This window comes from Leuresthes tenuis, unplaced genomic scaffold, assembly GCF_036924035.1.
Source record: "Leuresthes tenuis unplaced genomic scaffold, fLeuTen1.0.hap1 SCAF_14, whole genome shotgun sequence".
NCBI lineage: Eukaryota > Metazoa > Chordata > Actinopteri > Atheriniformes > Atherinopsidae > Leuresthes > Leuresthes tenuis.
In genome coordinates this window covers 12,167,969-12,191,556 of record NW_027325368.1, presented here as the reverse complement: position 1 = coordinate 12,191,556, position 23,588 = coordinate 12,167,969, and the positions used below count along the sequence as shown (strand labels likewise).

Sequence of the window (23,588 nt, the reverse complement as noted above, 5' to 3'; positions counted from 1 at the left end):
ATTGCTATTGAACCATTTCTTCCCACTGTTTGTTTGAAGGTCATTCCTCCCAAAGTTGAATGAATGTGATACTGATGATGATGTAGCCATGTGCTTCCTGAGGAACAAAGAGGGCTTTGAGAAGTACCTCCAGTATCTTGTAGGTCAGAGTCAGGCTGAATCTGCTATCAGTGACAAGACTGTCCACCATTACTTTAAGGTAACACCAGGACTGTTATTGATCTGTTATGGCTCAGAAAATATGTTGCACTGTATGGTAATAAGTTCACAATGGCACTATCTTTTACATTTAGCTTACATATTACATGTAGCTTACATGTGCACTTGCTGTTGCCCACCTGTTTGCCACAGTATGTTATATATTTATAATCCTTCTTCTTACAGGAGTACAGTGAGAAAGAGCAGGCCAACGCAAACCCTGCAGATCCCCCGGTACGAAGCATCAACGCCTACCTCCAACAACCACTGGACAGGATTCAAAAGTACAAGGCCTTCCTGAAGGTAACTGAAATGACAGAGAGCATGTCTAGTCTTGTTAGAACAGTTTTTTATATTACAAGTGAAAATGCATGTGAATTACAAGTATGTGCTTTAGTTTTACTGAAATTCCTGCTCAAACGTCTTCAGGAGCTCATTCGAAATAAGGCAAGAAATGGCCAGAATTGCTGTCTACTTGAAGAGGCGTATGCAACCGTGTCTGCGCTCCCTCAGCGCTCTGAGAATACCCACCACGTGTCCTTGATTGAGAACTACCCAGCTACTCTTGAAGTTCTTGGTGAACCAATTAGACAGGTAATATATAAATATACTTCCCAACTGTACGATGCAGTGATCGGACACTTTATAGGATGTTTGTATTTGACTGTTTATATGCTCTGTTCTTTCGGGACTAGGGTCCATTCCAAGTCTGGGAAGGAGCTCCTGGAATTAGAACATCCTCTAGAGGTCACCATCGACACGTCTTCCTCTTTAGGAACTATTGTATTATCTGCAAACCCAAGAGAGACAGCAACACTGATACACAAGCATATGTTTTTAAGAACATGATGAAGGTGCGCACTTTGATATGATCACTTCTTTTACTATGATTACATTCTATTCTAAGTTAAGCAGCCTGAATGTTCTTTGCATTCTTCCTCCCATTGCAGTTGAATAACATTGATGTGAATGAAACAGTGGAGGGAGATGATCGTGCCTTTGAAATCTGGCACGAACGAGAGGACTCTGTGAGAAAATATACTTTACAGGCCCGAACTGTTACCATCAAGAACTCGTGGCTGAGAGACTTCCGAGAACTGCAGCAGCGATACAGCATGCCTGCTTGGAGTGAGTGGGATTTACATAATAGCTCACTTTTTTCTTTTAATTTGTTGTCATATTTTGATCATTTCATACACTGGCTTTTGTGGTTCAAATCCTTTTCCAGGTCCCCCTGATTTTGAAGAAATTTTGGCAAACTGCACAGCAGAGTTGGGCCAGACAGTTAAACTAGCCTGCAAAGCCACTGGAGTGCCCAAACCTGTGATCACCTGGTATAAAGGTGAGAAGTTTGCTCATTGTTTTTTAGTCATCTGCACTGCCTCACAATATACAAACAAATAGACCGCCGAATAACTGTTTAATCCATTTTTTTGTCTACTTGTTGGATGTAGATGGACGCACAGTCGAGGCAGATCCTCATCACATCATTATTGAGGACCCTGATGGTTCCTGCACTCTGATCCTGGATAATATGACTGCAGATGATTCTGGCCAATACATGTGCTTTGCCACAAGCTCAGCAGGCAATGCTAGTACTCTTGGAAAAATCACTGTTCAGGGTAAGTGACATGTGACACACACTGTCGTTGCAAAGCTGCCATGCAGGCTGCTTACCTACCACTGAGAGCCTCTTTGGCTTCAGTGTCTGGCCCAAGGAGTGTTTTTCCCTTAACAGACCATCTGCTTCATCACCCGAGTCACCTGTGCTCATTTAATGCGTTATCAAAAACATACTGATATTAATTCTGCTGCTTCAGAGATTACCACCTAATTACTATTTCCACATGATTAAGCTCTCTAATCTATAATCATGTAATTGGCCTCTACGTGGTTCTTTCAGTACCTCCTCGTTTTGTGAATAAAATGAGGAACGCCGTTTTTGTTGCCGGTGAAGATGCCCAGTTTACCTGTGTAATACAAAGTGCTCCCAGCCCCAAGATAAGGTATGACTGTCTTACTTCCATTTGCTACTGTTGATTCTTCCTCTCAGAAAATTCACTCTAATTATTTATCCTTTGCCCTTTGGCTTTGTCTTCCTGTTTAAGGTGGTTCAAGGACGGCAGGCTGCTGACTGACCAGGAAAAGTATCAAACCTACACTGAACTCCGTAGTGGGGTTCTGGTTCTGGTTGTAAAAAACCTGACAGAGAGAGACCTTGGACACTACGAGTGCGAGGTTTGTCTAAAGCATTCAGTACCATCACAATATTATATTTTGATATATACACTCTAAATTCTATATATTGTATAGAATTTAGAGTGTATATGCCACATGAGCAGTTATTTTACTTTTTTAAATGAATAGTCTTGTAAATGTCAAACTAACTGTCAAAACCCATAATGACAAAGAAAAAAAATGTTTTAGACATTTTTGCTAATTTATTTAAGATCAAAAACTGAATTTTCTTATTTACAGAAGTTTTCTGGCCCATAACTCAGTATTTTGTAGAAGCTCCTCTGACAGAAATTACACCTTTTAGTCTTCTTTAGGGAGTCTTCACAGCTTACTTCAGTTAGTTTATTCCACTTTTGCTGGTAGAGCTTATCAAGCTTGGGCAGATTGGATGGGATACTTCTGTGAACTCCCATCTTCAAGTATGCCCACAAACATTATTTTTATTTTATTATGATTTTCGAGTAGAGGCTTTGGCTGAGACCCACGAGGACAGTTTAACACCACTTCAGTATTGTCTTGGCCGTAAGCTTTGTCTTACTGTCTTTCTTAAAAGTGAACCACTTCTCAAGTCACAGGTCATTGCAGGTCTTCTTGAGTAATATTTGATTCTTTCCTCATTTGTGACCAGTCACCAGGTACCTACTGCTAAGAATCAATCACGTAGTTTGATGGTGCCTCTGTTATGCCTCACCGTTGGGATGGTATCCATCAGATGAATCCTTGCACTCCTGGAATTGTTTCAAAGCTATCTGACAAACTCCAAGCAGTCACATGTCCTTTACTTAGTGGCCTCTGTGTAGTTTCTTTAGTATCAAGGCCATAGTCGTGAGGTGCTGCTGAGATGGTTCTCCCTCTGCCTGTCCATGTGTCCTCCATCTCTGTAGAGAATTTCTGAAGGTTTGTTCAAGTGACCACCGGGTCTCTGGCCACATTGACCTACTTGCTCAGTTTCCTGGTGGTTTATTTTCTTGTCCTCATCTATGCCTCGCCACTGTTTTTTTTTTTTTAGTTAAGATCAAAAGAGAGTTCTTTGGACTTCATTGCTGAAATGTAGGCTTTATCTGAACATGTGGACATGTGACCAATAACATGTCATGATGTGATCAGTAACTTATGTCCAACCCCCTTACTTTACTACAGGTAGACCTCTGTCAGTTTTAAGACTCGTCCCATGGAATAAAAGCAATGAGAATACATCTGACCACAATGTGTAGCCCTACTGTATAGGGCCTGAATCCTTTTGTAAATGAGTCATTTCAGTTTTTATGTTTTATTAGTTTTAGCAACTGATACCCCGTTGCCATTGTGGGTCATTGAGGGGAGATTTTATTGTGGTCTTGTAACTGGTTTGAAGATATTTGATATCAGTTAGCAGCAGGAAGTCATATTAATAGTCTAAAAATATATTCCTGCTGTTGCCAGCTGTCTAACCGCCTGGGCAGTGCAAAGTGTGCTGCTGATTTAGTCCCCCCCTCTGCTGTGCCTCGCACTGGTGAGCAGGCCATCACCATTGAAGGTAAGGACTCAAACAAGGTTTTTTTCATTCATTGTTGAATAAGTAAACTAATTAATTGTTATTTTGGTTGTTTTAAGGATGCACAATAAGTTGACACACTGTATACTCTATAATGTTTAAGCTTTTTAAATTCTATTTGCTCTCTCTTTTTCTCTTTTTTCTAGTCACTGAACAGGAGACTAAAATACCAAGAAAAACCATCATCATGTAAGTGTGATTCGTCATAAATGCCAGATTTGCAGAAAGCATGTCTATGTACCATGATTACATCTTATAGACAATGCTACAAAATCCAAATTAACATATGCGTAATGCATATTTAACTGCTTGGTGATATATCAACATAATGAAACATTTTTGTTTCAGAATAGAGTTCATCTGCAGTTGTCAGCAGCTGTGTAGATAATTCTTCCTATTAGAAAATATGAGCTAAAACTAGATTTGTAGCACTATACGTGTGTGCCTCTCTTTGCATTGTGTAGTATTTAAAGGCTGAACGCTAAGGGATTTTATCACAAGGATGATGAAGGGAGGGGTTGTTTTCATCAGGGTGCTGCCCTTAACTGACATCTTTATCACTGCAGCTTATCACACAGCTCTAATTAAGTCCAAGACTTCAAGTGAAGTCAGTTTTATTTATGATGTCCAGATTCACTAATCATATGTTTACCTCAAGGTATAACTTAGAAGAAGAAAGATCTGCCAGAGCTGTGGAGAATATTTTTTCCTTTCAGGACGGACAGACATGTAATATATGTTCATGGATGTGCCAGATATTTTAACATTGAGCAGTACGGAGAGCAGTATGTGTCTGAATGCAACAGTTTGTACATAATTCATGCATAATTATCATCAAGCTTTCCCTTTTATTTTTTTTTTGTGGAGTCTCTTTTTCCTTATTTGTTTTTTTCATCACTGAGTCACTTGTATTGATAATTTACGAGTGGCCATCTAAGTCTTCCATTTTCGATCATCAGTGTGAAATCTGCATACAGTATATCATTTTTTACAGATCTTTGTCTGTAGCTCTAGTAATGACTGCATTTATTCCAGTGAGGAGACTATTACCACTGTAGTGAAGAACCCACGTATGAGGAGGCACAGATCCCCCGGCTTCACTCTTGCTGGTGCCCACCGCTCTGAGACTTCCACCCCTGAGCCCCCTACAACCAGGCCGAGGAGGATGCCAACGCCAAGGAAGACCACCATCCCAACCCTCTATGTTACTCAGCCAGAGGGCACTGAAGCCAAGTCAGTGGAGAGCAAGCCCAGATGGGTTGAAGTAGAGGAAGTCATCGAGTATAAGGTCAATAAGTCTCCAAGGCTGTCCAGGAGGAGAGGAATCTCACCAGCGGGGTCTGATCGTTCAGCCGCCTCCTCAAGACCCAAGAGGTCTCCCATGGAAAACCCGAATGCAAACAATTCCAACAACAAGCTGGTGGAACAAACACGAGCACATCTCCAGGGAGACATCAGCAGCCAGTCAGTCTCCTGGGAGGAAGAGGAGTCTCAAGCTGCCTCTGCCTCTGCTTCTGCAGAGCCACATGAGCTCTCATCTATCCTTACATTGTCTGGAGAAGACAGTGATGACCTAGATGATCAGCAAACCGTCATCTTTGAACCTGATGATGACGATAATGAATGTGATCCATGCAGAAAGCAGGAGCCCATGATCCTGAAACAAGGAGATCGTATTTTGACCCTGGGGGACTTGGAGGATTATATCCCTCAGGAAGGAGAGAATTATGGTTTGTCTAATGCCCACCATGTTGCTGATGAAAAGCCCTGTGAGATCTCTGTGCTCCAGAGGGAGATAGGCGGGTCCAGAGTGGGACAGCCAGTGCTTCTCAACGTGGGGCGGCCTGATGTGGTGCCAAGGCAGAGGAGCGGCTTCTTCAGTCGCTTCAGGGAGCATCTCTCCAGCAACCTCTTCTCATCTGCCTCCCCACAAGCCAGTGAAGCTTGTCAAAGGACTGAGAGGCAAATCCCAATCCAAGTGAGCCACGCAAAGCTGGAGGTGAAGCCGTCATACTGCTCAGAGGTACAGAGAGTTGAGAGCGGGCAGCAAAGCTTTAAAACCAAAGTGTCCACTCAGACCTACGGTTACACATCAGTTGGCAACCCTGTCACTCTTCAAATTGGAGATAATCTCTATCAGAACAAGTAAACACATTTGACTCAGTATCACAAACCCTCTTAGTCTTAATTAGGTTAATTTCAACTTACAAAAAAAAAGGAAGAAAAAAGCCAACTCCTAACCCATAGATACATCTGCTACATTTGACAAACCATTCCATTTTGAAGCAGTCAATCCAAAAACAGTCTCATCCACGGAGTTGTTTTAGTAACAAATGGTTGGAGTCCGAGGGCCTCTTCAGCCTAGATTGTTGGAAACTGTCATTTAAATGGTTAATTATGTCACTTTAAGCAGGCTTCAGTCTCTCTCTGTTCTTTCAGCTGCTAAATGCAGACATATGCTGTATGAAGTTTGGGTGGGTAAAGTCAGCTAATTAGGGTTTGACATTTATCTGCTTGTCGGTTTTATCATATGTTTTTGTTATGTATACGTCTTTGAAAAAAAGAATCCTGAACTTGCCAATATTAACTGATCAAGGCATTATCCATAGTAAAATAAGAGGTAATATAGCTGTATTGATACGCCAATAGTTATATATTTTCTCAGCTTTACTTTTGTACATTTCAGAAATCTTGCAGTTTACAGTGTCTTGGATTCCTTGAGCAGAAAACATTGCAGTTTAAAAGGTGTTTGTTTCCGTGTTGCTCACTTTCGTTTAAGTCTAATCACTGATCTGCAAATGACACGATAATGATTTTCTGTTTGCGTTTGAGTGATTCATTGGCGAGCAGTTATAACAATTATTACGCCTCTGTAGACCGATCCTTTGGGTGGGGAGCCAGCATCCTGTTTTTCAAACACATCCTATGAGAAGCAGACGCTCCCGCCGTCAGTTATCGACTGAATTTTCTAATCTATTTAGACATTTTGTGTCTGTTGATGCAGTGATATTTTTTTTACCTGCAATATCACAGGGATGTATTCATGTGTAAGTGACAAATATTTAGACGAGTGACTGCATGTATTGCTTTTTCTAAAGCAGACGAGTAACCAGAACTATTATCACCTATTCAAGTGCAAAAGTACTGGAGCTCACAGAATTTACTACCTTCTCTGTGCTGTTAAAAAGCGAGTAAAATAACTTCCTCCTTACAGATGTGTGGGCTTTGTGTAGCAGGAGGGTGTCATTTACAAAGAGTACCTTATGTAATATTATTAAAGCACTAATAGATTGTAATTGCTTGTACTTTACATGTGTTGTTTTGGACAAAAATGTGGTGGAATACAAAGTGTTGAATTAAATAAATGTATTGCAAATACTTCATATAACCTGCTTCTGTCATGATCTCTTCCTGTGGCCACATGCAATGATGCAGTTTGGTGCTGAAACGTTTTATTGAAGTTTTAACACATGACACAGTTCACTGTGAAGAGGCTGAATGCACAGGTGAAATACACCGTTTTTTTTCCACAAGCACGTTTTATAAAAGCAGGTTGAGTTATAAACGGCAAATAGAGGACTGCAGGCATTTAATATTAACCGCTGTAATATGCCAATAGCAGGAACACAAAATAATCGATGTTAAGGTGACTGAATCCAATGGTTTCGGTCCTTTTAATACAAACAAACTTGAGATGTTGAAAGAAACAGAATGACAAATTATATATGTTTAACATATAGAAATGTCTTAATGTTATTGTCCACGTTGTGCTTTATTTTAGGCAATATTCTAAAAGCACAAACATGTCATTTCATTTCAGAGCTCTTCTTTTAGCAGGAAGCAAAACAGCCTACTGAGCGTCATTTACTCTACAGGCGAAGCTGCAAAGTGATAATGTTACACGATATATATAAAAGTTATACAAATTTACAACTGTGAATAAACAGTTTCATTGTATGTTCCGCCTCACCCGCTTTCAAAGTAAAATTTTTAAAAAAAAATGTAGCATTGGTTTTGTTGCAAGGAAAACTTCTACCTTCACGATGGGATGTAATCTTACTCGAACCCAACAAAATCCAGAAAACAAAACTGCAATGATGCCAACACATTGTTCTCTGACGATTCACAAAAACCTTTAAAACAAAAGATTTTCCTTCCACATTGGAATAACTTTAGTTAGCTTTAGAGTACGGCTGACCCGGATGCACTCCTTAAAAGTTTAAAGCCGCCACATTATTATTTTTTTTTTAAGAGATGAGTTTTACTATTAAACTAACCGACGCCAGCACATCTCACTGTCCTGATAACAATCCATTTCACAACAAACACAGAACACACAAAAAAAAAAGAAATCCTTCAGGGTGAAGAAAATAGCTCTGTTCGTTGCCACAAACCAACAAACCAGATGCACTTGTTTTCTTTTTGCTTCTTTATACCCTCGAGAGACCGGTTTGTCCGCATGATGGAATGAGTCATGTTAGGTGAGCGAGCAGGTTGCCCGCAGTCCATCTGTCCGCAGTCAATTCTGTCCAACAGAGTGCTTACTGTAGACCAAGCAGGTCGCACTTCAAGTAAGAATTATCCAAGTATCCAAGCTTTTTTTTTTTTTTTCCCCCATACGCGTTAAAATAAAAAATATATATATCTTTAAAAAGAAAAGAAAAAAATCCACTAAAGCAATAAGTACTTCAAAACACAGTGTAAAACCGACATATTTGTAGATACAATAAGGTTTGCTGTCTGAGCTTCGCTGACTGCCATCTGAGGGAATGTACAGGAATGGAATGGAGGTCTGCTGTTTTGTGAGGAGTGGATGCTGCCTTCTATGAAGATGTGTCAATTTTCTTCACCTTGTTAATTTCCTAAAGAGAAAGAAAGAAAGAAAGAAAAAGTATTAGTATTAGTAGTGAATACAGAGCCAGAGTCCTCCAAACTTTTAACGATGCACAATAAATTTTACGTTGAGGACCATACCTGGACCGATGCGTGGACATTTTTTATAATCTAAATTTAAATCTTTTTCCATGAGACCATTTGTGAATTTGCTGATCCTTAATATCTTAATGGCGTTAGGATACGTGCCAACTTTCTCAGCTGCACCTGTGAAAATCATCTGCTTCCTTATGAGCTGACACCAGCCCCCAAGTGTGCGTGTTCTTACACGCCCTCATTAAAGCTGTGAGAGGAACCACATTGGGAATTAGACCATTCATTAAAGGCCCATTCGTTCAGCTGGTCCTCTTTCCAAGGTCGTGTAGTATACCTTTAACTGACTATTCTCTATATAAGCGTATAAGTGTTTAAATGTTTATTGAAAACTGCGTGCTGAATCTGTGTAATTACATGTGTAACTCACCTCAAGAAGAGCTTGTTTTAAATTCCCATAAGCATCTTGCAAATTATTATTGACAATGATGACATCAAACACACCGGGTTCTTTACCTAGAGGAAAACATAATCATACTTAGTCATGATCTAAGGATCTTTTTAGTTGATTTTTTTCCATTTTGAACCGTTGTAAGTGAACCACAACTTACTCAACTCCATGTCCACCTTGGCTGCTTGTAAACGCTTCTGGAGGCTCTCCTCGGACTCCGTTTTTCTCTCTCTTAAACGTTTTTCCTGAAACAAGAAAACCACAGGAGGCATTCAGAGAGGTTTCTCAGAATTATTAGCAGGACTTTTGCTGGAAAACTGGCACGATGTGCACAAACGTTGAGCCTGTGAACTCCTTCACGTGCCTCCCCCCTCGATGCTCACCAGGACTTCCATTGATGGCGGCTGGATGGAGACGTAGATGGGGTTCAGGTCTGTCCTTTTGATGTTCTTCACACCCTGCATGTCGATGTCAAGTATACAGATGAGGTTCTTGGCTTGGACGGCTTGGACGGCAGCTTTACTCGTCCCGTACAGATTTCCGGAAAACTCTGCATTCTCGATGAAGTCGCCGTTGTCGATGCTCGCCTGCATCTCCTCGCGTGTAACGTAATGATAATCTGACAGCCCAAAATAAAGAGGAGGAGAGGAGACACAGAGGAAACACATGAAGAAACCAACAACGCTGTAGGAGACAATCCCATACTGTCCTGAGCCGTCTCTCATCTCTTTATATTTAGCTTCCAAAGAGCCACTTTCTTCTAATCCTTTAAAGTGGCCATGAACAATAGTTCTCCAGGCTTTCTGAAGGTCTTTCAGAGTTTTTTTTTGTTTGGACATTTGCTGCTTATTCACTTCACCTCAAGAAGTGTCAGGCCTGAAAACCACAGAGGATTTCCAATCACGTTGCAGGTTTCAATAAATCGCTGCTTCCTTTGCAGAATATACAGAAATGAGGGGCGGCTCAAGGTTTTTTCCCCCACAATGTTGTGAGATGCTGTTGTAATCTCGATAGAGGGATGCTGTACCTCTGCCGTTCTCTTCGCCAGGTCGAGGATTTCTTGTTGTATCTGAGCGGACAAAAGATATTTGAATTACCTTCTCTGATGAAATCGAGAGCTGCTTTCATCACTAAGGAGAATCCAGGCTGAATGTTTTGATTTCGAGGACACAGAGAGGCACACTTACGGGACACGCTGAAGCCGAAGACGCTGTTATACTCTTCCATGAGCTTTTTCAGCAGAGTGCTCTTTCCCGCCCCCGACGGGCCGCTAAACACCACAGGCCTGGGTCCAGCCATAGCTGAAAGGCGAGCGGAGAAAGGATTGCAGTTCATTATAGGAAACAAGTGGGTGTGGCAGGAGGAATGACACATCATCACTGGAAACTTACATGAGTCACCACAGAAGCTAAATCAGTCTTTCAATAATAAAAACCACAGTGTGGGATGAGAAAAGTTATTTAAAAAAAAAAATTACATAGCCAGAACTTCATCTGCCACAAGAGCAGAGGTAGAGAGATGCTTAAACAAGGCGCAAAGTTACCACCGAGCACGAGGAACAATAATAGTCACTAATTGGAGAGTCTTAGTCTGAATGTGGCGGCAGAAAGATAGCGCACTACAAGAGGCTAAGAGAGAGATACAGCCGATAAAGACTGACGCAACCTGCAAGTCATAACGCCCAAACGCTACATCAAGCAGACATTTAAAAGCCGAAAAAGCTCTTGAGTGAAGAACTTCCCATTTCTCATCAATCCTTTTTTTTAAGTATTATTATTTAATCCTGTGTTGACTCGTCTGTTTCACTCATAGTTTTTCTTTTTTTTAAGTGAGGCTGCTTAAAGCGAAAGTAAAAATAACGCCAGCGGCATTCCTCCTTACCTTCCTTCAAAACACACAGCGAGGAAAGACGAGGAAACCGAGTCAACAGAGAGGGTTTGAATATGTACCAGAAGACTGAGTGTGACAGCAGAGGGGAGGAGAGAGAGTAAGAGGGCAGGCTGCGGCTTCTCGTCAGCCATTGGTTGGTTTTTGATAACATCGACAGATATCTGATGCAAGAAAACAGCCATCTCTGTGCTGTAAAGGTACTTAAGAAACCAAACTAAAATAAACCGTTATATTAGTAACAGATGAATTGGGAAGTTAAAAAAAAAAAGGATAGATTCCATTAAGCGAATGAAATGCAACAAATTTCATAAAAATTATGAATGAAAAAAATAAAATAAAGATTAAGCCACTATATGAAATTAAATTATGTATAATCTGGGTTTAAGCACATCCTTTAAATAGCAGAGAAAAAAAGTGCCAATCTGCATTGAGGTATTTTATTTGCAGGTGAAAATGATTCTCCACTGCCCCTTAAAAGCCTACAAACAGCAACGAGGGTAACTAAAGGTGAAGCAACCCTTGTTTCCAAAAGTCAGTGAAGAGGTCTCGCCTCTCTGCGGGGTATTGAGCAGACCTCAAATGATCGGGGAAAACTGCAACTGTTTTTGTGTTTCTTAGGACGGCTTTTACTTTTTGATTCATTCATTTTTTTCAGGTGAATCATTTAGTCAAAAATAATGACAGCCACGTGGATATTTTTTAGAAATGTATTTCTAAATCAAAGACTGTATATGTGTAACACCAACACTTAACACTTAGAACATTCAAAAGCTGTGTGAATAACCTGCATTTCCACTCTCGTGTTCATAAATAATTTTAACCACAAGCCCCTGAGTAAGTAATACTGCATTTTCCCCAGGAGAGAAAATCATCCAGCTCTACTTTTAATTTCTTAATGGTGAAGCCTCTGAAGCTCTCGGAGACAAACAATCCCAACACCCACACAAGAGTCAACCTTTCCTTCTTAACAGAGAGCTGCCTGACAGGAAATGAGGGTCATGTGAGATAACAATTCTCCTGGACTGACCCTTATTGAGAGCAACACCGTGCTTGACGTTAACCACATGCTTCACGCGATCGATATTCGAAGCAAAATTGAAGTCATGGGAATTCTATTAAGCTTCAGAAGTCAGAAAAGAGCTGAAACAAGAGCTCAAAAGAAAGGATATAAAAGAAAAGATAAATAACTGAAGGTATTTTGGCTGATAGTTTTTCCTTCATGTATTTGGGTTTGGCTGTTGGCTGGACACCACACGAGGTCATATGCAACATAAAAACTTTAGTATTGTTAGTTCATGGTGATTTACAATGCATGAGGGCTAATGTTCAACCAGTTTTCGTCTTTCACTGCCAAACGGTGTGAGCTTGTCATCCTTACTTGTATGTTTGAAGTCAAAACACAGCACTGAGAAAATAACTTACAATGGTTATTATCACGAGTGTCTACAGTACTGTGACAGAATTGTTTATCAGATACAAATGGAAGCTCTGAGTAGCTAGGAGTAATGAAGTGTAATGATTTACATTAAAATGCTGACTCAAACTTTAAAAGCTTAAACAGAAACCAGATAGCAGAAAATTAATAATTTCTGCAAAAATGTGTTTAAAAATGCTGACAGGCTGTTTAGTAACTGAGTGAGAAAAGACTCAAAACGCATTATAATGACTATATCAGACTATAAACTTAACACAATGAGCTTTTGCACCTGGTGTATACTAATGCAATGGCATTACCTGGCACATAAACACGAACATGTCAGATAATATACACGACAGTGTTTAGCTTCAGTACCATTAGGTTCAACCTGAGTGATAAATACATTTTATGCCATATGTCATAGCTCCCATCAAGCAAAGAACTTACATAGCTCTGAGTCAACTGCAAGTAATACTGCCTAAACTTATCCCCCTCATCTTCTCGTGCAAAACAGTGGCAACAAAAATTAATGGCAGGCTCAGACACCGCGATACAGCAACAACATATCAGTAAAGAAAAAAAGAGAGACAGATATCCTCATTCCTACCTGAAAATAGCCTGGCAAAGTATCTCATGAACATCTGTAATCGGGTTAATCCGAGTCTTTTTAACCGTCTCCAGAAGATTTTCTTCCCCCACTGCCCTGCGTCTTAGCTATGTGAGCCATTAGAGAAAACTATGCGGTCTACGTCATCACTGCGGGCCAAAACACCGACACGTTACGTCCAAGAGTGTCGAGAATGCGCGCGCGACAAAACACGGAAACGTGAAGTTAACTTAGCATTAGCTGAACTCGAGAAGAGTAAAAAACACTGGTATATTCATTATATTGATACAACCGACAGGTAGCTTCGCCGTTTTTCTTCATGGGGATATACATCTGCGGACGGCGAGGCACTTTTTATTTTTAACGTAACTTTGTTTGGGGCTGCTTATTAACCTTAGCTAAACGAGACAGGCAGCATAGCTTTAACTGACCATTGTTTAACAAGAACACTTATCTTGCGCGCTGTGGGTATTTCTAAAAATAACGGGCAAAATTAGCGTCAGTGGCCAAAGTAAACACCACTCCCAGGAAACACGTTGCTATTGTCAATACTGGGAAGTTAAACGTACCACAGAACTCCCCGGATGAGTGGTAGCTGAAGGCCTGACCAATCACGCCGCTCATGCTGGCTAAAGTTAGCTGCACACGCTAACGGCGAGATAACTTTCCCATATCTCCACCTTGACCCTCAAAAATGTTTGGCTCTTCGAGATCTGGAGGCTCACGAGGAGGCCAGGACCACTTTAACTGGGATGACGTGAAAGTCGATAAGCACAGAGAAAATTATCTGGGTAAGTATAAGAACTTGCCCCCTACCAGCGTTAACCAAAGAGCGAGCTAGCCAACAATGGAGCAAGATACTTAAAACCGCTGTCTAAATACACACAGTTACCCCACATGCAGCTCTCCCATACCTTTTGATTTAGAGTCCCTCATTACAGAGAGTCTGGACGCCTTTAATGACTTGGTTTTAGTCTCGTTTTTCACTCTCCACACAGCAGGTTCCCTCTCTCATTGCCTCCTTCCTGAGCAGACACGCGTAGGCTCTCTGCTGTCCGTGCCCTTACCGCTGCCAGCAAGTCAGCATGCCAAACACGAGCTACGTAGCAGCCACGAGAGATGCGACATAAAAGGCTGACAAAAGTAACTTGACACAACTTGCTTGGCAAGTTATATTTTGGGGAACTCCTCGAGTAAACAGCTGTTGTGGATAACATCGTGCGAGAGAGTCCCCATCGGCACCTGTTAGCAGCAATGTTAAAAATGTGAAGTTTAAACATCACGTGACTCAGAGAAGAAGATGCTCCAAAAAAAACCTTAGTTAAATATTAATGTCAACTTCCTTCTTCATAAAGGGAAATCTGTACTACAAAACTAATTTTAATTTATGCTATTTCAGGGAGTTTGAATTGTCAAACAGGGAACAACATCTTTACAAAGCTACAACTTTTAGTCCAATTTTATGTCTTGAAAAACAACTATTTTGACAGTAGACAGACAATGAAGGAAAAACTATCTAGGATTTTTATATTTAAATGTGGAAATGAGATATTGTCTCATCAACTGTGTTGATTTATATATATTTCCAGAGCAGAAATGTGGACACTGAATTAATCTAGTCTCAAAATTATTGTTTGATTTTGCTCATGGTCAATCATGGTCAAAGGTGTTGATGAAGACGTCCATAAATCAGAAAACAGTCACTGTTTAGAACACATTAAAAGCTCCTCTGTTTTTTAGATGAAAAAAATGTTTTATAGCAGGCAGAAAATAAAGGTGAAAACGAAAGAATGAAATGTATAAAAGATTATGAAATATGATAAGAAAAACCTGACTGAGTGTTTAGGACTTTGTTTGGACGCGTGTGTTCTGGACAAAATTAAAAGTCACAGATTGTCACCCAGACTTACTGCAAGCTCCTTTAATTTTTGTTTGGATTATTGCATGGCTGACTTTTAGCTGCATGTAGGGCCCACGTTTGTGTCTTAGAAAGCATGCCCTTTTTTAACTTAAATATCTAAACACCAAGAAAAATTAATAAGGAGCATTAATATTTTTTCTGCAGCATAAGGAGCAGTTGGTTTCGATTTACTAAATAAAGCTGAGTGATACAATATTTCAACGAATAACATGTAAGAATTCAAAGGAAATATAAGTGGTAGAAAACCTTATTCACACACATCAACTTTTAACATCAACATCTGAGCCTACCGTTTTCCCACCAGCATCATTTCCTCTGTTGCCTCCAGGGAACTCCTTGATGGCCCCAGTTGGACGATGGCAGAAAGGCAAAGATCTCACGTGGTATGCAAGAAACAAAAAAGACGGCACAGCTTTGACCAAAGACGATGAAATTGCTGCAGTCAAAGCAGCAGAACACGAGGCATTGATGGCTGCCTTGTAAGTATATCTCATCTCCCATAAAAGTATTTTCCTTGATGTTGCAAGTTTAAAGCATTAAAAGAATCCCACCACTTTTTCCATTCACAATCTAGAGGCCACAAGAGTATAAAGCGACAACCAACTGGCCTGACTAAGGAGGTATGTGACTTAGCTGATGAACAATTTCAAAGAATCTCCTGTCGCTGAAAGGGCTGAAAGACTTGAACATTATTTCACTCCACCAGGACCTTGTAGAGGTTTGCAGGAGGGAAGAGGTTGATGGCGAGGAGAAAAATGTGGATCGTATATCAGGCTTGGGAAGCTCCAGGTGAGCATGTTCTGGTTCACATATAAAACCACTGTTCAGAGTATTCTCAGCTTTGTCACAAAGCAACTTAACACAACAACATTAAATGCACACTTAAAAAGAAAGAGACTGTGTGAGGGATTTCAGTTCGTTTACATTGTAACCTCGATCTTTAGTGTAAGCAACATTCATGTGAAACTAGCATCTCTACCTCCATCTTGAAAAGGACCCTCTTGACTGTTGGGAAGTGAGCTGCTAATGTTGATGCACTGTGGTTGTAAAATGTTTGTTTTTCTCGACTGTTTCCATCTTAAGTGCCGGGTCACGAAAAATAATCCTGACCCAAAAAGAAAAGGAGGCGGTAAAAATGGGCCTGCCGGTTTTTACAGTAAGTTCTTTTGCCTTTTCAGTTGTGCTAGGCGATTTAAGCTGATGCCCAATGTAGATGTAGATAATGAAGTGGCACTGTAATTTAAAGAAATATGCTCTCTGTCCAGCATCACAAGACTGACACTTGTCCTGAAACTTCAGTCGCAAGAACATCCGAGAGTGTTGGAAAACAAGAGGTGGAACAAAGGTGAGAATATATGATTTGAGTTACCACCTGTGCGTTGTTTCAGACAGGATAACATTTAACCCCTGGCTCGACTCAAGGAAAAATCTAACCTTGGTTTCCCCTGTTTAGTTTGATGATGAATAAACTTTGTTGCTTTTACCTTTATTTCCGCAGGCATGAAAGCAAAAAGAAGAAGAAAGAAAAAAAGAGCAAAAAGGAGAAAAAGAGCAAAAAGGAGAAAAAGAAGAAGAGACAAAGAAGAGATTCATCCTCCTCTGATTCAAATGACAACAGAAAGAGGTTGGTTCTGTTGTTTATTTAAAACTTCACATCATGAGTTGCTGCCTGTTTTCAAAAGCTTACCGTTTCTATTTGTTATTCAGTGTCTGTTATATGATTTTGATGAGTACAAAGTGCACATTTTTAATACCAGGGTTTTCCAATAACCCAAATGAATTGACTCAAAACTATGGACAGGTGTGACCTATTACTTAATTATTTTGATTTTCAGTTATTTCCAGCACTGGCAGTTTAATTTAAAAGCTTTAGCTGTTAAACTGCAACATGGGATCAGATCTACCACAAAAACAGACCACAGCAAATGCAGTGAATTCAATATAAAGTGTAAACTTCATGTTGAGTCCCCAAAAACAGAAAGGCCTCATCGGACATATGGAGAATGACTTATGAATTTTTATTATTATGAATGTCTTATTGATGTTATACAAATTTCTTCTATTACATCCCCTCAAATTAAATCCGAGTCTTCGCTGTTAGTCAACATTGGAATCAATCATATTTGAGATTTACTTATCAGTGTCTCGACACTAGGGGGCGCTGAGACGTCTGTTTAAAGCATCTGAGGAATTACCTTTTCAGTGTGGGGTACATGACTGAATAATTTGTGATTTATTTATTTTTTCTTCCTGTGTATGAAAGGTGAAGGTTATGGGGATGCTAGACTGAATAATGCTATTTGTTTTATTGTGTTTTGTGGAATGTGGTAGAAACTATAGTTAACATACGGTATGATAGCTACATACAGGTGTATTTATGTGAGGTTTCACTGCCAACTTGGTCCAAACAACTGCCAGCTGCATTCATTATACGGCTGCCTTTTGCCGTTTTCTGTGGATGTCACCAGAAAGCTCACGACTGCAGCTTCCTCTCCAGCCTCAGCACATCTTATCGGAGCCCCACCACACCCCACTCATTGAGTGTTTGTTTCCTTTTACTTTTCAGACACAAAAAGGACCACCATCGTCATAATCCATCATACCATAGTCAGAGTGGAGCCAGACCCCATGACAGCCATTCAAGGGGGGGAGCAAAGGCCGAGCGACAGCCTTCCCACCCCCATCATCGACAACAGCGGCATGACACAGACTCCTCAGATGGGGGGTCTCCAGCTCGCAGTAACCCTGCCATCTACAAGAAGGCTCCTGCTGGTGCCACACAAAGCCACAGGCGGCGCCATGACACAGACTCGGACGACTAATGTCCTGCCCCCCCACCCCCAAACCAGTTCAAAGATGCGGACAGAGCTCTCTACAACAGCTTGACCAGCCATAAGGGCTTCAAGTGACCTGGACAGGCAGGCAGCTTGTGGTTGGAGACGAGTCAGATTTTAGCCTCATGCTTGAACTAATTCTCTCAATAAGTTGGTTGTATGATAGTCACACTGGTGTGTATTATGTTATTTTGGGTTGTGTGTTAAGTCAAATGATAATACATATTTTGTAATGTCCCAAAGTTGTTCATTGTTTCTATCACATCGCTGTAATTTGATTGATCTTTTTACTCCTCTCACAATCCCTGTAAAGATCTTAACACCACTGTTTCTGCAGACATTGCATATTTCATCACTACTTATCACATAAACACGCTTAATCAGTAGAAGGCATCATACAGTTCTGGTGTGTATACTGTCGCCCCCTTTTCATAGTAGAAATTAAGCAGATTGTATTTAGACACAATAGGTTTTTGTTCAAAAACGCCCCAAAGATGTTTTTCTCATCCTGTCATGTCTCCCCCGTTCCACTGTATCTCATCGATGCTTCTTAAACCTTCGTCATTCTAGCTTCGGTTCCCCGACTGCCGAGATACTTTTTGAATGCTCTCCACTGGTTGTAATAGAGTGCATTCGTCTTCAATATGTCTAAAAGAGTGGATTCTGCAGGTTGCCACCTGGGGGTACTCTTAAAAAAAATAAAATAAATTAAGAGCAAGGCATTCTTAAAGGAGAGTGCTAAATAAAAACCAGACTGGTCCTTTTTATATGACCATTAGACCGCCACACACAAACCAAGCTGATGAAGCAGCAGGAGGGGAGGCCACACAAAGCCACCCTATGAGGAATCCAAGACTCAAACTACCTTGTCTTCCACAACTACCATACACTCCTGCCACGTTTTACAGGCTTGGCCGCATTAACCATAGCAGCCTAATCAACCTGCAAGAATGCTGTCCCAGATTGCCACCCTTACACAAAGTGCTAACCCCATAACCACTCTGCCCTCGGTACTGGGTGGTTCTACCACCTAAGGGCATCATATTTCTTCCCGAGTAACTTTGTGACAGCCCCCGTGAGTTGGGTCACGTTTTTGGGGCTTGTCATAGTATTTCCTGAAATGTATCACCAAAATCTAAGATTGAAAAGAAAGGGGGTTCTTAATGGCCCAGATTACGTCTAATAATATCTATAACAAGAGATTGTAATCAACAGGGTTGTCCAAATTCAGGGCAAACTGTTGGACAAGCCACTGAGCAGGTGCATCATTAAATGTTATGCATTTTATTAAATGTAGAACTTCTGTTTAATTACATAAAACTTTCAAGTTCATTTACATTGTCGAGAGTAAATTAATGAAAACCAGTTCCAGAAACATTTTGTATCCAATGACTTTAATCGCAGTGTGCCCCCCCCCCACCTCCCCAAACACAAACCAAAGGCTTTCCACAAAACACTGACAAACTTAAGAGATTAATACAACATTCAGGCAACTATAAATCAAAATATTAATGCATTGACAATAGGTAAAGTAACACCAACACCTAATAGACATAAATCCTGAAAAAAAGATAAAGGCAATGTGTCCTAAAGATAAATGGCATTTCTATAGCCTCATGTTTTACGCTGAAGATGATGGCACTTTAAAAGATGCAACTAATTTTGGTATTGCTATCAAAATGCCATTTCCCACATTGAGCCGAACAAAATGAGTTGCAAATTTGCTTAGAGCCCTCAGCGAGGGCACTGAACAGTTTACAGTTACCACTCAACAGTACTCACGCGAAATTAAACAGTGTAGAAATACAGAAATAAGTACTCATCAGGGTAATAACTCCTCTGCTGCTCAACGAGGACACCCAGCAGATAAGCACGCCTTTAAGACCAACAGATCGTATCGTGTGATATCGCAAAGGCAAAAAACACGATCAACCTGAGACACTGAAACACGAAAATCCAACGCAACTCGCTGCACGACAGTAGATCAGGTAGGTGTGCGATCACTGCGGCATTTTAAGTTCCGCCAACATCTTTGATAACAACGGCTGGTTAAGTGTTCTCAGACAGGAGCGATGTCAGTATAGATAGTTATCCCAGTGCACTAAATGGTCATTTTAGGGTTGTTAAACGTAGTCACCATTGTAGCTTCAAGTAGTGCATCAGTGTAGAATTCAGTTAAATCTTAATAGAATAAAAAAAAATAAAACAAAGCCCCTCAAAGATCACCCCCTATAGTACATGACCAGAAGAGTCATTTGATTGCATTGAGGGGCCAAAATGTGCTGGTAAATTACTTTCCTCCCTTTTCTTATTCAACACACACGTGGCTGTCTGACAGCCAGGAAGAGTAGGACTAAGACAGAATTTTGAGTGCAATAAGCGACCCCATTACCAAATTTATTTACAGTTGCATAAAATAAGAAAGCATAATAACAAAAGCTTTATATGGACAGATCACCCCCACCACTGGCTCGTGTACATGTGATCAAAGCTGAGGTGAGGGCAGCTTCCAGTATGGAGTGAATCAGTTTACCTGAAGTGTAAAGAGCAAGGTCAGGGATTTGGGTGCAGCAGGTTATCTTATCTTTTTATTAATTTTTTTTTTATTTTTAAATGGTCTATTATTAATGGTTCTTGAGCTGATTAGACAACCAATCAAGTCCTTCATAGAGGCCATCTCCAGTGGTAGCACAGGTTGCTTGGATGTACCAGTTTCTGTTACGCAGTGAGTGGAGATTCATCTTGTCTGTGAGTTCGGCAGCATTCATAGCGTTTGGAAGGTCCTGCAAACCAGGAGAAAACATTAGACACCATCCATGTGGATCCAGCAGGCGATCGGAGAAAGAAAAAAAAAGAAAGCTATTACTGGTTTTGACATAAACCCGCTTTCTAAGACCCAAATTACTCACTTGTTTGTTGGCGAACACTAATAGCACAGCGTCACGCAGCTCGTCCTCTGCCAACATTCTCAAGAGCTCTTCACGGGCCTCAGCACATCGCTCCCTGTCATTGCTGTCCACGACAAAGATGAGACCTGGAGCAAGTGAGCAAAAAAGAGTCAGCAGAGTGTGTGATGTGCAGCTTTGAAATACAAAGCAAGAGTAAATTTCCGAAGGGATTGATTTACTGCTTCTAAATGACAGATTCTAATAAAAAAATTTTTTTAAAAAGTACCCTGTGTGTTCTGGAAGTAATGACGCCACAGCGGTCTGATTTTGTCTTGACCACCGACATCCCATACCGTGAAACTGATATTCTTGTACTCGACCGTCTCTACATTGAAACCTGAAGGTAAAAGAAACAAACACAAACATTACATTTCAAATACTGAGTAATAAAGAATAACCATAGCAGACTCCTGTAAAGTGGACTCACCTATTGTAGGGATGGTAGTCACGATCTCTCCAAGTTTAAGCTTGTACAAAATGGTTGTCTTTCCCGCAGCATCCAGACCCACCATGAGTATCCTCATCTCCTTCTTCCCGAACATTTTGAAGAGCCCTGCAAACATATTCCCCATGGCGGCTGGTGGTGGGGATCTACTGCTAACAAAGAATGTGAAATAAACGCCAAACACCTGAGGAAAGACAGAAACGGTCATTGGCAAACAGAGAACAATCATTTTATAGCAGATTGTCACACAGGCAATCATTTTTAAAGGATATAACACATGCAACTTTGTTAGATTGTTATTGTTGGTTTGTTTTAATACATCGCTGAGAAAAGTCTAGTTTGCAATCACCAGGTTTGTTGAAATGAAGCCCCTCACAATCTTGCGCATTGCTTAATGCTGACAAGACAATAAACCAATCATTCACATGCTTTTTTGGGATATTTGTGGCTGCAATCATTATCTCTAAGATGACTGTGTCTGTGATGTAAAGTTTGCCTTCAACAAACAATTGAAAAAGCTCATGCCATACGTGCCAAAGCCTTTGCTCTTCCTCAGGACTAAGATGTTTGTCAGCAAGTGTTTAAGAACCACCTGCTTTTCTTTACTTAGTCATGAACAAAAGATGTTGCCCTTTTTCTCTGAAGGAACTAACAAAATCTCCCAAAACCTAAAACTCCTTTTTTGGGGCTTGTTTCCCTCCCACTTCAACAACCATGGCAGATGGAAATTAAATGTATACCTGCTCAATTTTGTAAAGTAACATATCCTCATCGGTCACATAGATACATTTTATCTTGCTTGTACAAAACAGCTTGACATATTGCTTGATTTTCTGGATTTGTGCAGTAAATCTCACATATGTCTGCCAATACAAGCTGCTTTGAATATTTCTATTTTCAAATACACAACAGAAGAAGTTCCTACCTGAAGTACATTACTGTCAAGTTAACAAACAATGATCACAACATTTTATTAAGGCCCCCAAAATCCAACAATAGTCAGACTCTAACTTGGGTTAAACATGATAGGCAACAAGTCTTGAATAACTTTTAAAATCTTGCAATAGTAACAGAGAGACAACTCAGATGGAACAAAGAGAATATTGAAAATGTGTAATTTCTTTATCTTTATCTTCCAGCTACAGATAAATAATGTATTATTATTAATTACGGGATGGTGGTGATATAATCTATTAGAACCACGTGGATAACACAATATGATCTTATAAGCAGAGTTAGTTAATCGAGCTAATTGCAGTTTTGGATTGGTCTGCATGAGCCTATTTTTTTCCGTGAAGCTAGTGGACAAAGAATGAAGGCAGACAAATCTGCAGTGTTGTCAGTGAAGCTGCTTAACCTTTAACAATAGAACTGTCCCATTAAGTGCGGCATACAAGGGCGGGCAGCAAATTTGGGTCAGTGATTTCGCATTTGCAAACGCAGGGTGGCTACTGGAGTGCCTTGACACTTAGCTTCTCAGGTGCAGAGCTAAAAGTTGCCCAACCACGTAAACAAACACCTATGTTTGCTTGCTGTAATGCAATGCTAATAATCGTGCGAGTAGTTCAGAGTTTTGACGTTTTAGTGTATTGCCACTTGACGCATTTTTCAAGATTTTTTTAAGCCAACTAAACACAACTATAACGAGGAAGACAGTGGCGAAATACCAAGGAAAGGATAGCTTCGCCTGTACTGATAGGTCAGCTCCATGCTAGCTCTTAGCTACAAGTCACATTACTTCCTGTCTTTGTAACCGCAGCCACGCAGAAAATAAAGGCTCCTTCGTTTGTAAAGACATAGCCTATCGTACAGCATGAAAAAACCCTCCCCAAAAAATAAACATAGCTACATTTACATATACAGTTTCTTCACATACTCGCCTGGTGTGTTTCTTTCCCTCAAGGCGTTTCCTTCTTCACAGGAAAATGGCGACAATTTGACACGTCAGAGGTTCCAGCAAAACTTCCGTGAACATCAGATTGGGAGGAGTCGTCCCCTGTGGCGTAGTGGAGAATTACATGCATTTTCTATCAAAAATGCAAAGCTTAATGACGGTATTAACTCTTTATAAACTGTTGTTGGAAATGTATATGAGCCTCTTTTTTTAAAATTTATGTCTTTATCATCAGTTGCAGCCTTTAACACCCATAACTTGTACATATACTAAATTATCTTAAAT

The 23,588-nt window shown here is 40.4% G+C and overlaps 4 protein-coding genes across 7 annotated transcripts in view; 2 read left to right on the top strand and 2 right to left on the bottom strand.

Annotated features, from left to right (window-relative positions):
- Window positions 1-7,358, top strand: part of obscnb (obscurin, cytoskeletal calmodulin and titin-interacting RhoGEF b) — a 55,541-nt gene extending 48,183 nt beyond the window's left edge. Inside the window, exons 75-86 of the mRNA XM_072364197.1 lie at window positions 40-199; window positions 385-501; window positions 628-792; window positions 894-1,052; window positions 1,149-1,326; window positions 1,427-1,540; window positions 1,653-1,820; window positions 2,102-2,204; window positions 2,307-2,436; window positions 3,859-3,952; window positions 4,117-4,159; window positions 5,006-7,358. Coding sequence (XP_072220298.1) covers window positions 40-199; window positions 385-501; window positions 628-792; window positions 894-1,052; window positions 1,149-1,326; window positions 1,427-1,540; window positions 1,653-1,820; window positions 2,102-2,204; window positions 2,307-2,436; window positions 3,859-3,952; window positions 4,117-4,159; window positions 5,006-6,119 — 2,545 coding nt within the window. The 3' untranslated portion in view covers window positions 6,120-7,358. The remainder of the gene's footprint in view (window positions 1-39; window positions 200-384; window positions 502-627; window positions 793-893; window positions 1,053-1,148; window positions 1,327-1,426; window positions 1,541-1,652; window positions 1,821-2,101; window positions 2,205-2,306; window positions 2,437-3,858; window positions 3,953-4,116; window positions 4,160-5,005) is intronic.
- A 255-nt stretch (window positions 7,359-7,613) lies between these two features.
- On the bottom strand, window positions 7,614-14,362 carry guk1a (guanylate kinase 1a). Of its 3 annotated transcripts, none has more exons than XM_072363487.1 (7): window positions 14,176-14,362; window positions 10,535-10,648; window positions 10,375-10,416; window positions 9,731-9,966; window positions 9,508-9,592; window positions 9,327-9,412; window positions 7,614-8,832 (listed from the first exon to the last, which is right to left on the bottom strand). In XM_072363487.1, exons 1-7 carry the CDS (start codon window positions 14,195-14,197, stop codon window positions 8,794-8,796), a joined length of 624 nt encoding a protein of 207 aa, XP_072219588.1. In that variant the 5' UTR covers window positions 14,198-14,362; the 3' UTR covers window positions 7,614-8,793. The 3 variants fall into 3 exon arrangements, with proteins under 3 accessions (XP_072219588.1, XP_072219587.1, XP_072219589.1); XM_072363486.1 differs by lacking the exon at window positions 14,176-14,362 and adding an exon at window positions 13,262-13,456; XM_072363488.1 differs by lacking the exon at window positions 14,176-14,362 and adding an exon at window positions 11,229-11,253.
- cunh1orf35 (chromosome unknown C1orf35 homolog) lies at window positions 13,474-18,341 on the top strand. The gene is made up of 8 exons (XM_072363485.1): window positions 13,474-14,052; window positions 15,511-15,661; window positions 15,757-15,802; window positions 15,889-15,971; window positions 16,266-16,338; window positions 16,448-16,527; window positions 16,681-16,806; window positions 17,749-18,341. The coding sequence occupies exons 1-8, from the start codon at window positions 13,956-13,958 to the stop codon at window positions 18,002-18,004; spliced, it is 912 nt and encodes a 303-aa protein (XP_072219586.1). The 5' UTR covers window positions 13,474-13,955; the 3' UTR covers window positions 18,005-18,341.
- A 1,052-nt stretch (window positions 18,342-19,393) lies between these two features.
- arf1 (ADP-ribosylation factor 1) lies at window positions 19,394-23,376 on the bottom strand. 2 transcript variants are annotated; one of them, XM_072363490.1, is made up of 5 exons: window positions 23,290-23,376; window positions 21,392-21,593; window positions 21,191-21,301; window positions 20,926-21,050; window positions 19,394-20,799 (listed from the first exon to the last, which is right to left on the bottom strand). In XM_072363490.1, the coding sequence occupies exons 2-5, from the start codon at window positions 21,534-21,536 to the stop codon at window positions 20,641-20,643; spliced, it is 540 nt and encodes a 179-aa protein (XP_072219591.1). In that variant the 5' UTR covers window positions 21,537-21,593; window positions 23,290-23,376; the 3' UTR covers window positions 19,394-20,640. The 2 variants fall into 2 exon arrangements, with proteins under 2 accessions (XP_072219591.1, XP_072219590.1); XM_072363489.1 differs by having other exon boundaries at window positions 23,286-23,368.
- Window positions 23,377-23,588: the final 212 nt, after the last annotated feature.

Bases quoted from the DNA above. Each gene is read 5' to 3' on its own strand.
- guk1a (XM_072363486.1), bottom strand. From the start codon at position 13,295: ATGTTCATGAGATACTTTGCCAGGCTATTTTCAG. The intron at 10,417-10,534 runs GTAAGTGTGCCT...TTGTCCGCTCAG, and splicing joins CTTCGGCTTCAGCGTGTCCC to ATACAACAAGAAATCCTCGA. The intron at 9,593-9,730 runs GTGAGCATCGAG...TTCTTGTTTCAG, and splicing joins CGCCATCAATGGAAGTCCTG to GAAAAACGTTTAAGAGAGAG.
- arf1 (XM_072363490.1), bottom strand. From the start codon at position 21,536: ATGGGGAATATGTTTGCAGGGCTCTTCAAAATGTTCGGGAAGAAGGAG. The intron at 21,302-21,391 runs GTGAGTCCACTT...TTTTACCTTCAG, and splicing joins GACTACCATCCCTACAATAG to GTTTCAATGTAGAGACGGTC. The intron at 21,051-21,190 runs GTACTTTTTAAA...CACTTGCTCCAG, and splicing joins TTACTTCCAGAACACACAGG to GTCTCATCTTTGTCGTGGAC.
- cunh1orf35 (XM_072363485.1), top strand. From the start codon at position 13,956: ATGTTTGGCTCTTCGAGATCTGGAGGCTCACGAGGAGGCCAGGACCAC. The intron at 15,803-15,888 runs GTATGTGACTTA...TCACTCCACCAG, and splicing joins CAACTGGCCTGACTAAGGAG to GACCTTGTAGAGGTTTGCAG. The intron at 16,339-16,447 runs GTAAGTTCTTTT...CTCTCTGTCCAG, and splicing joins TGGGCCTGCCGGTTTTTACA to CATCACAAGACTGACACTTG.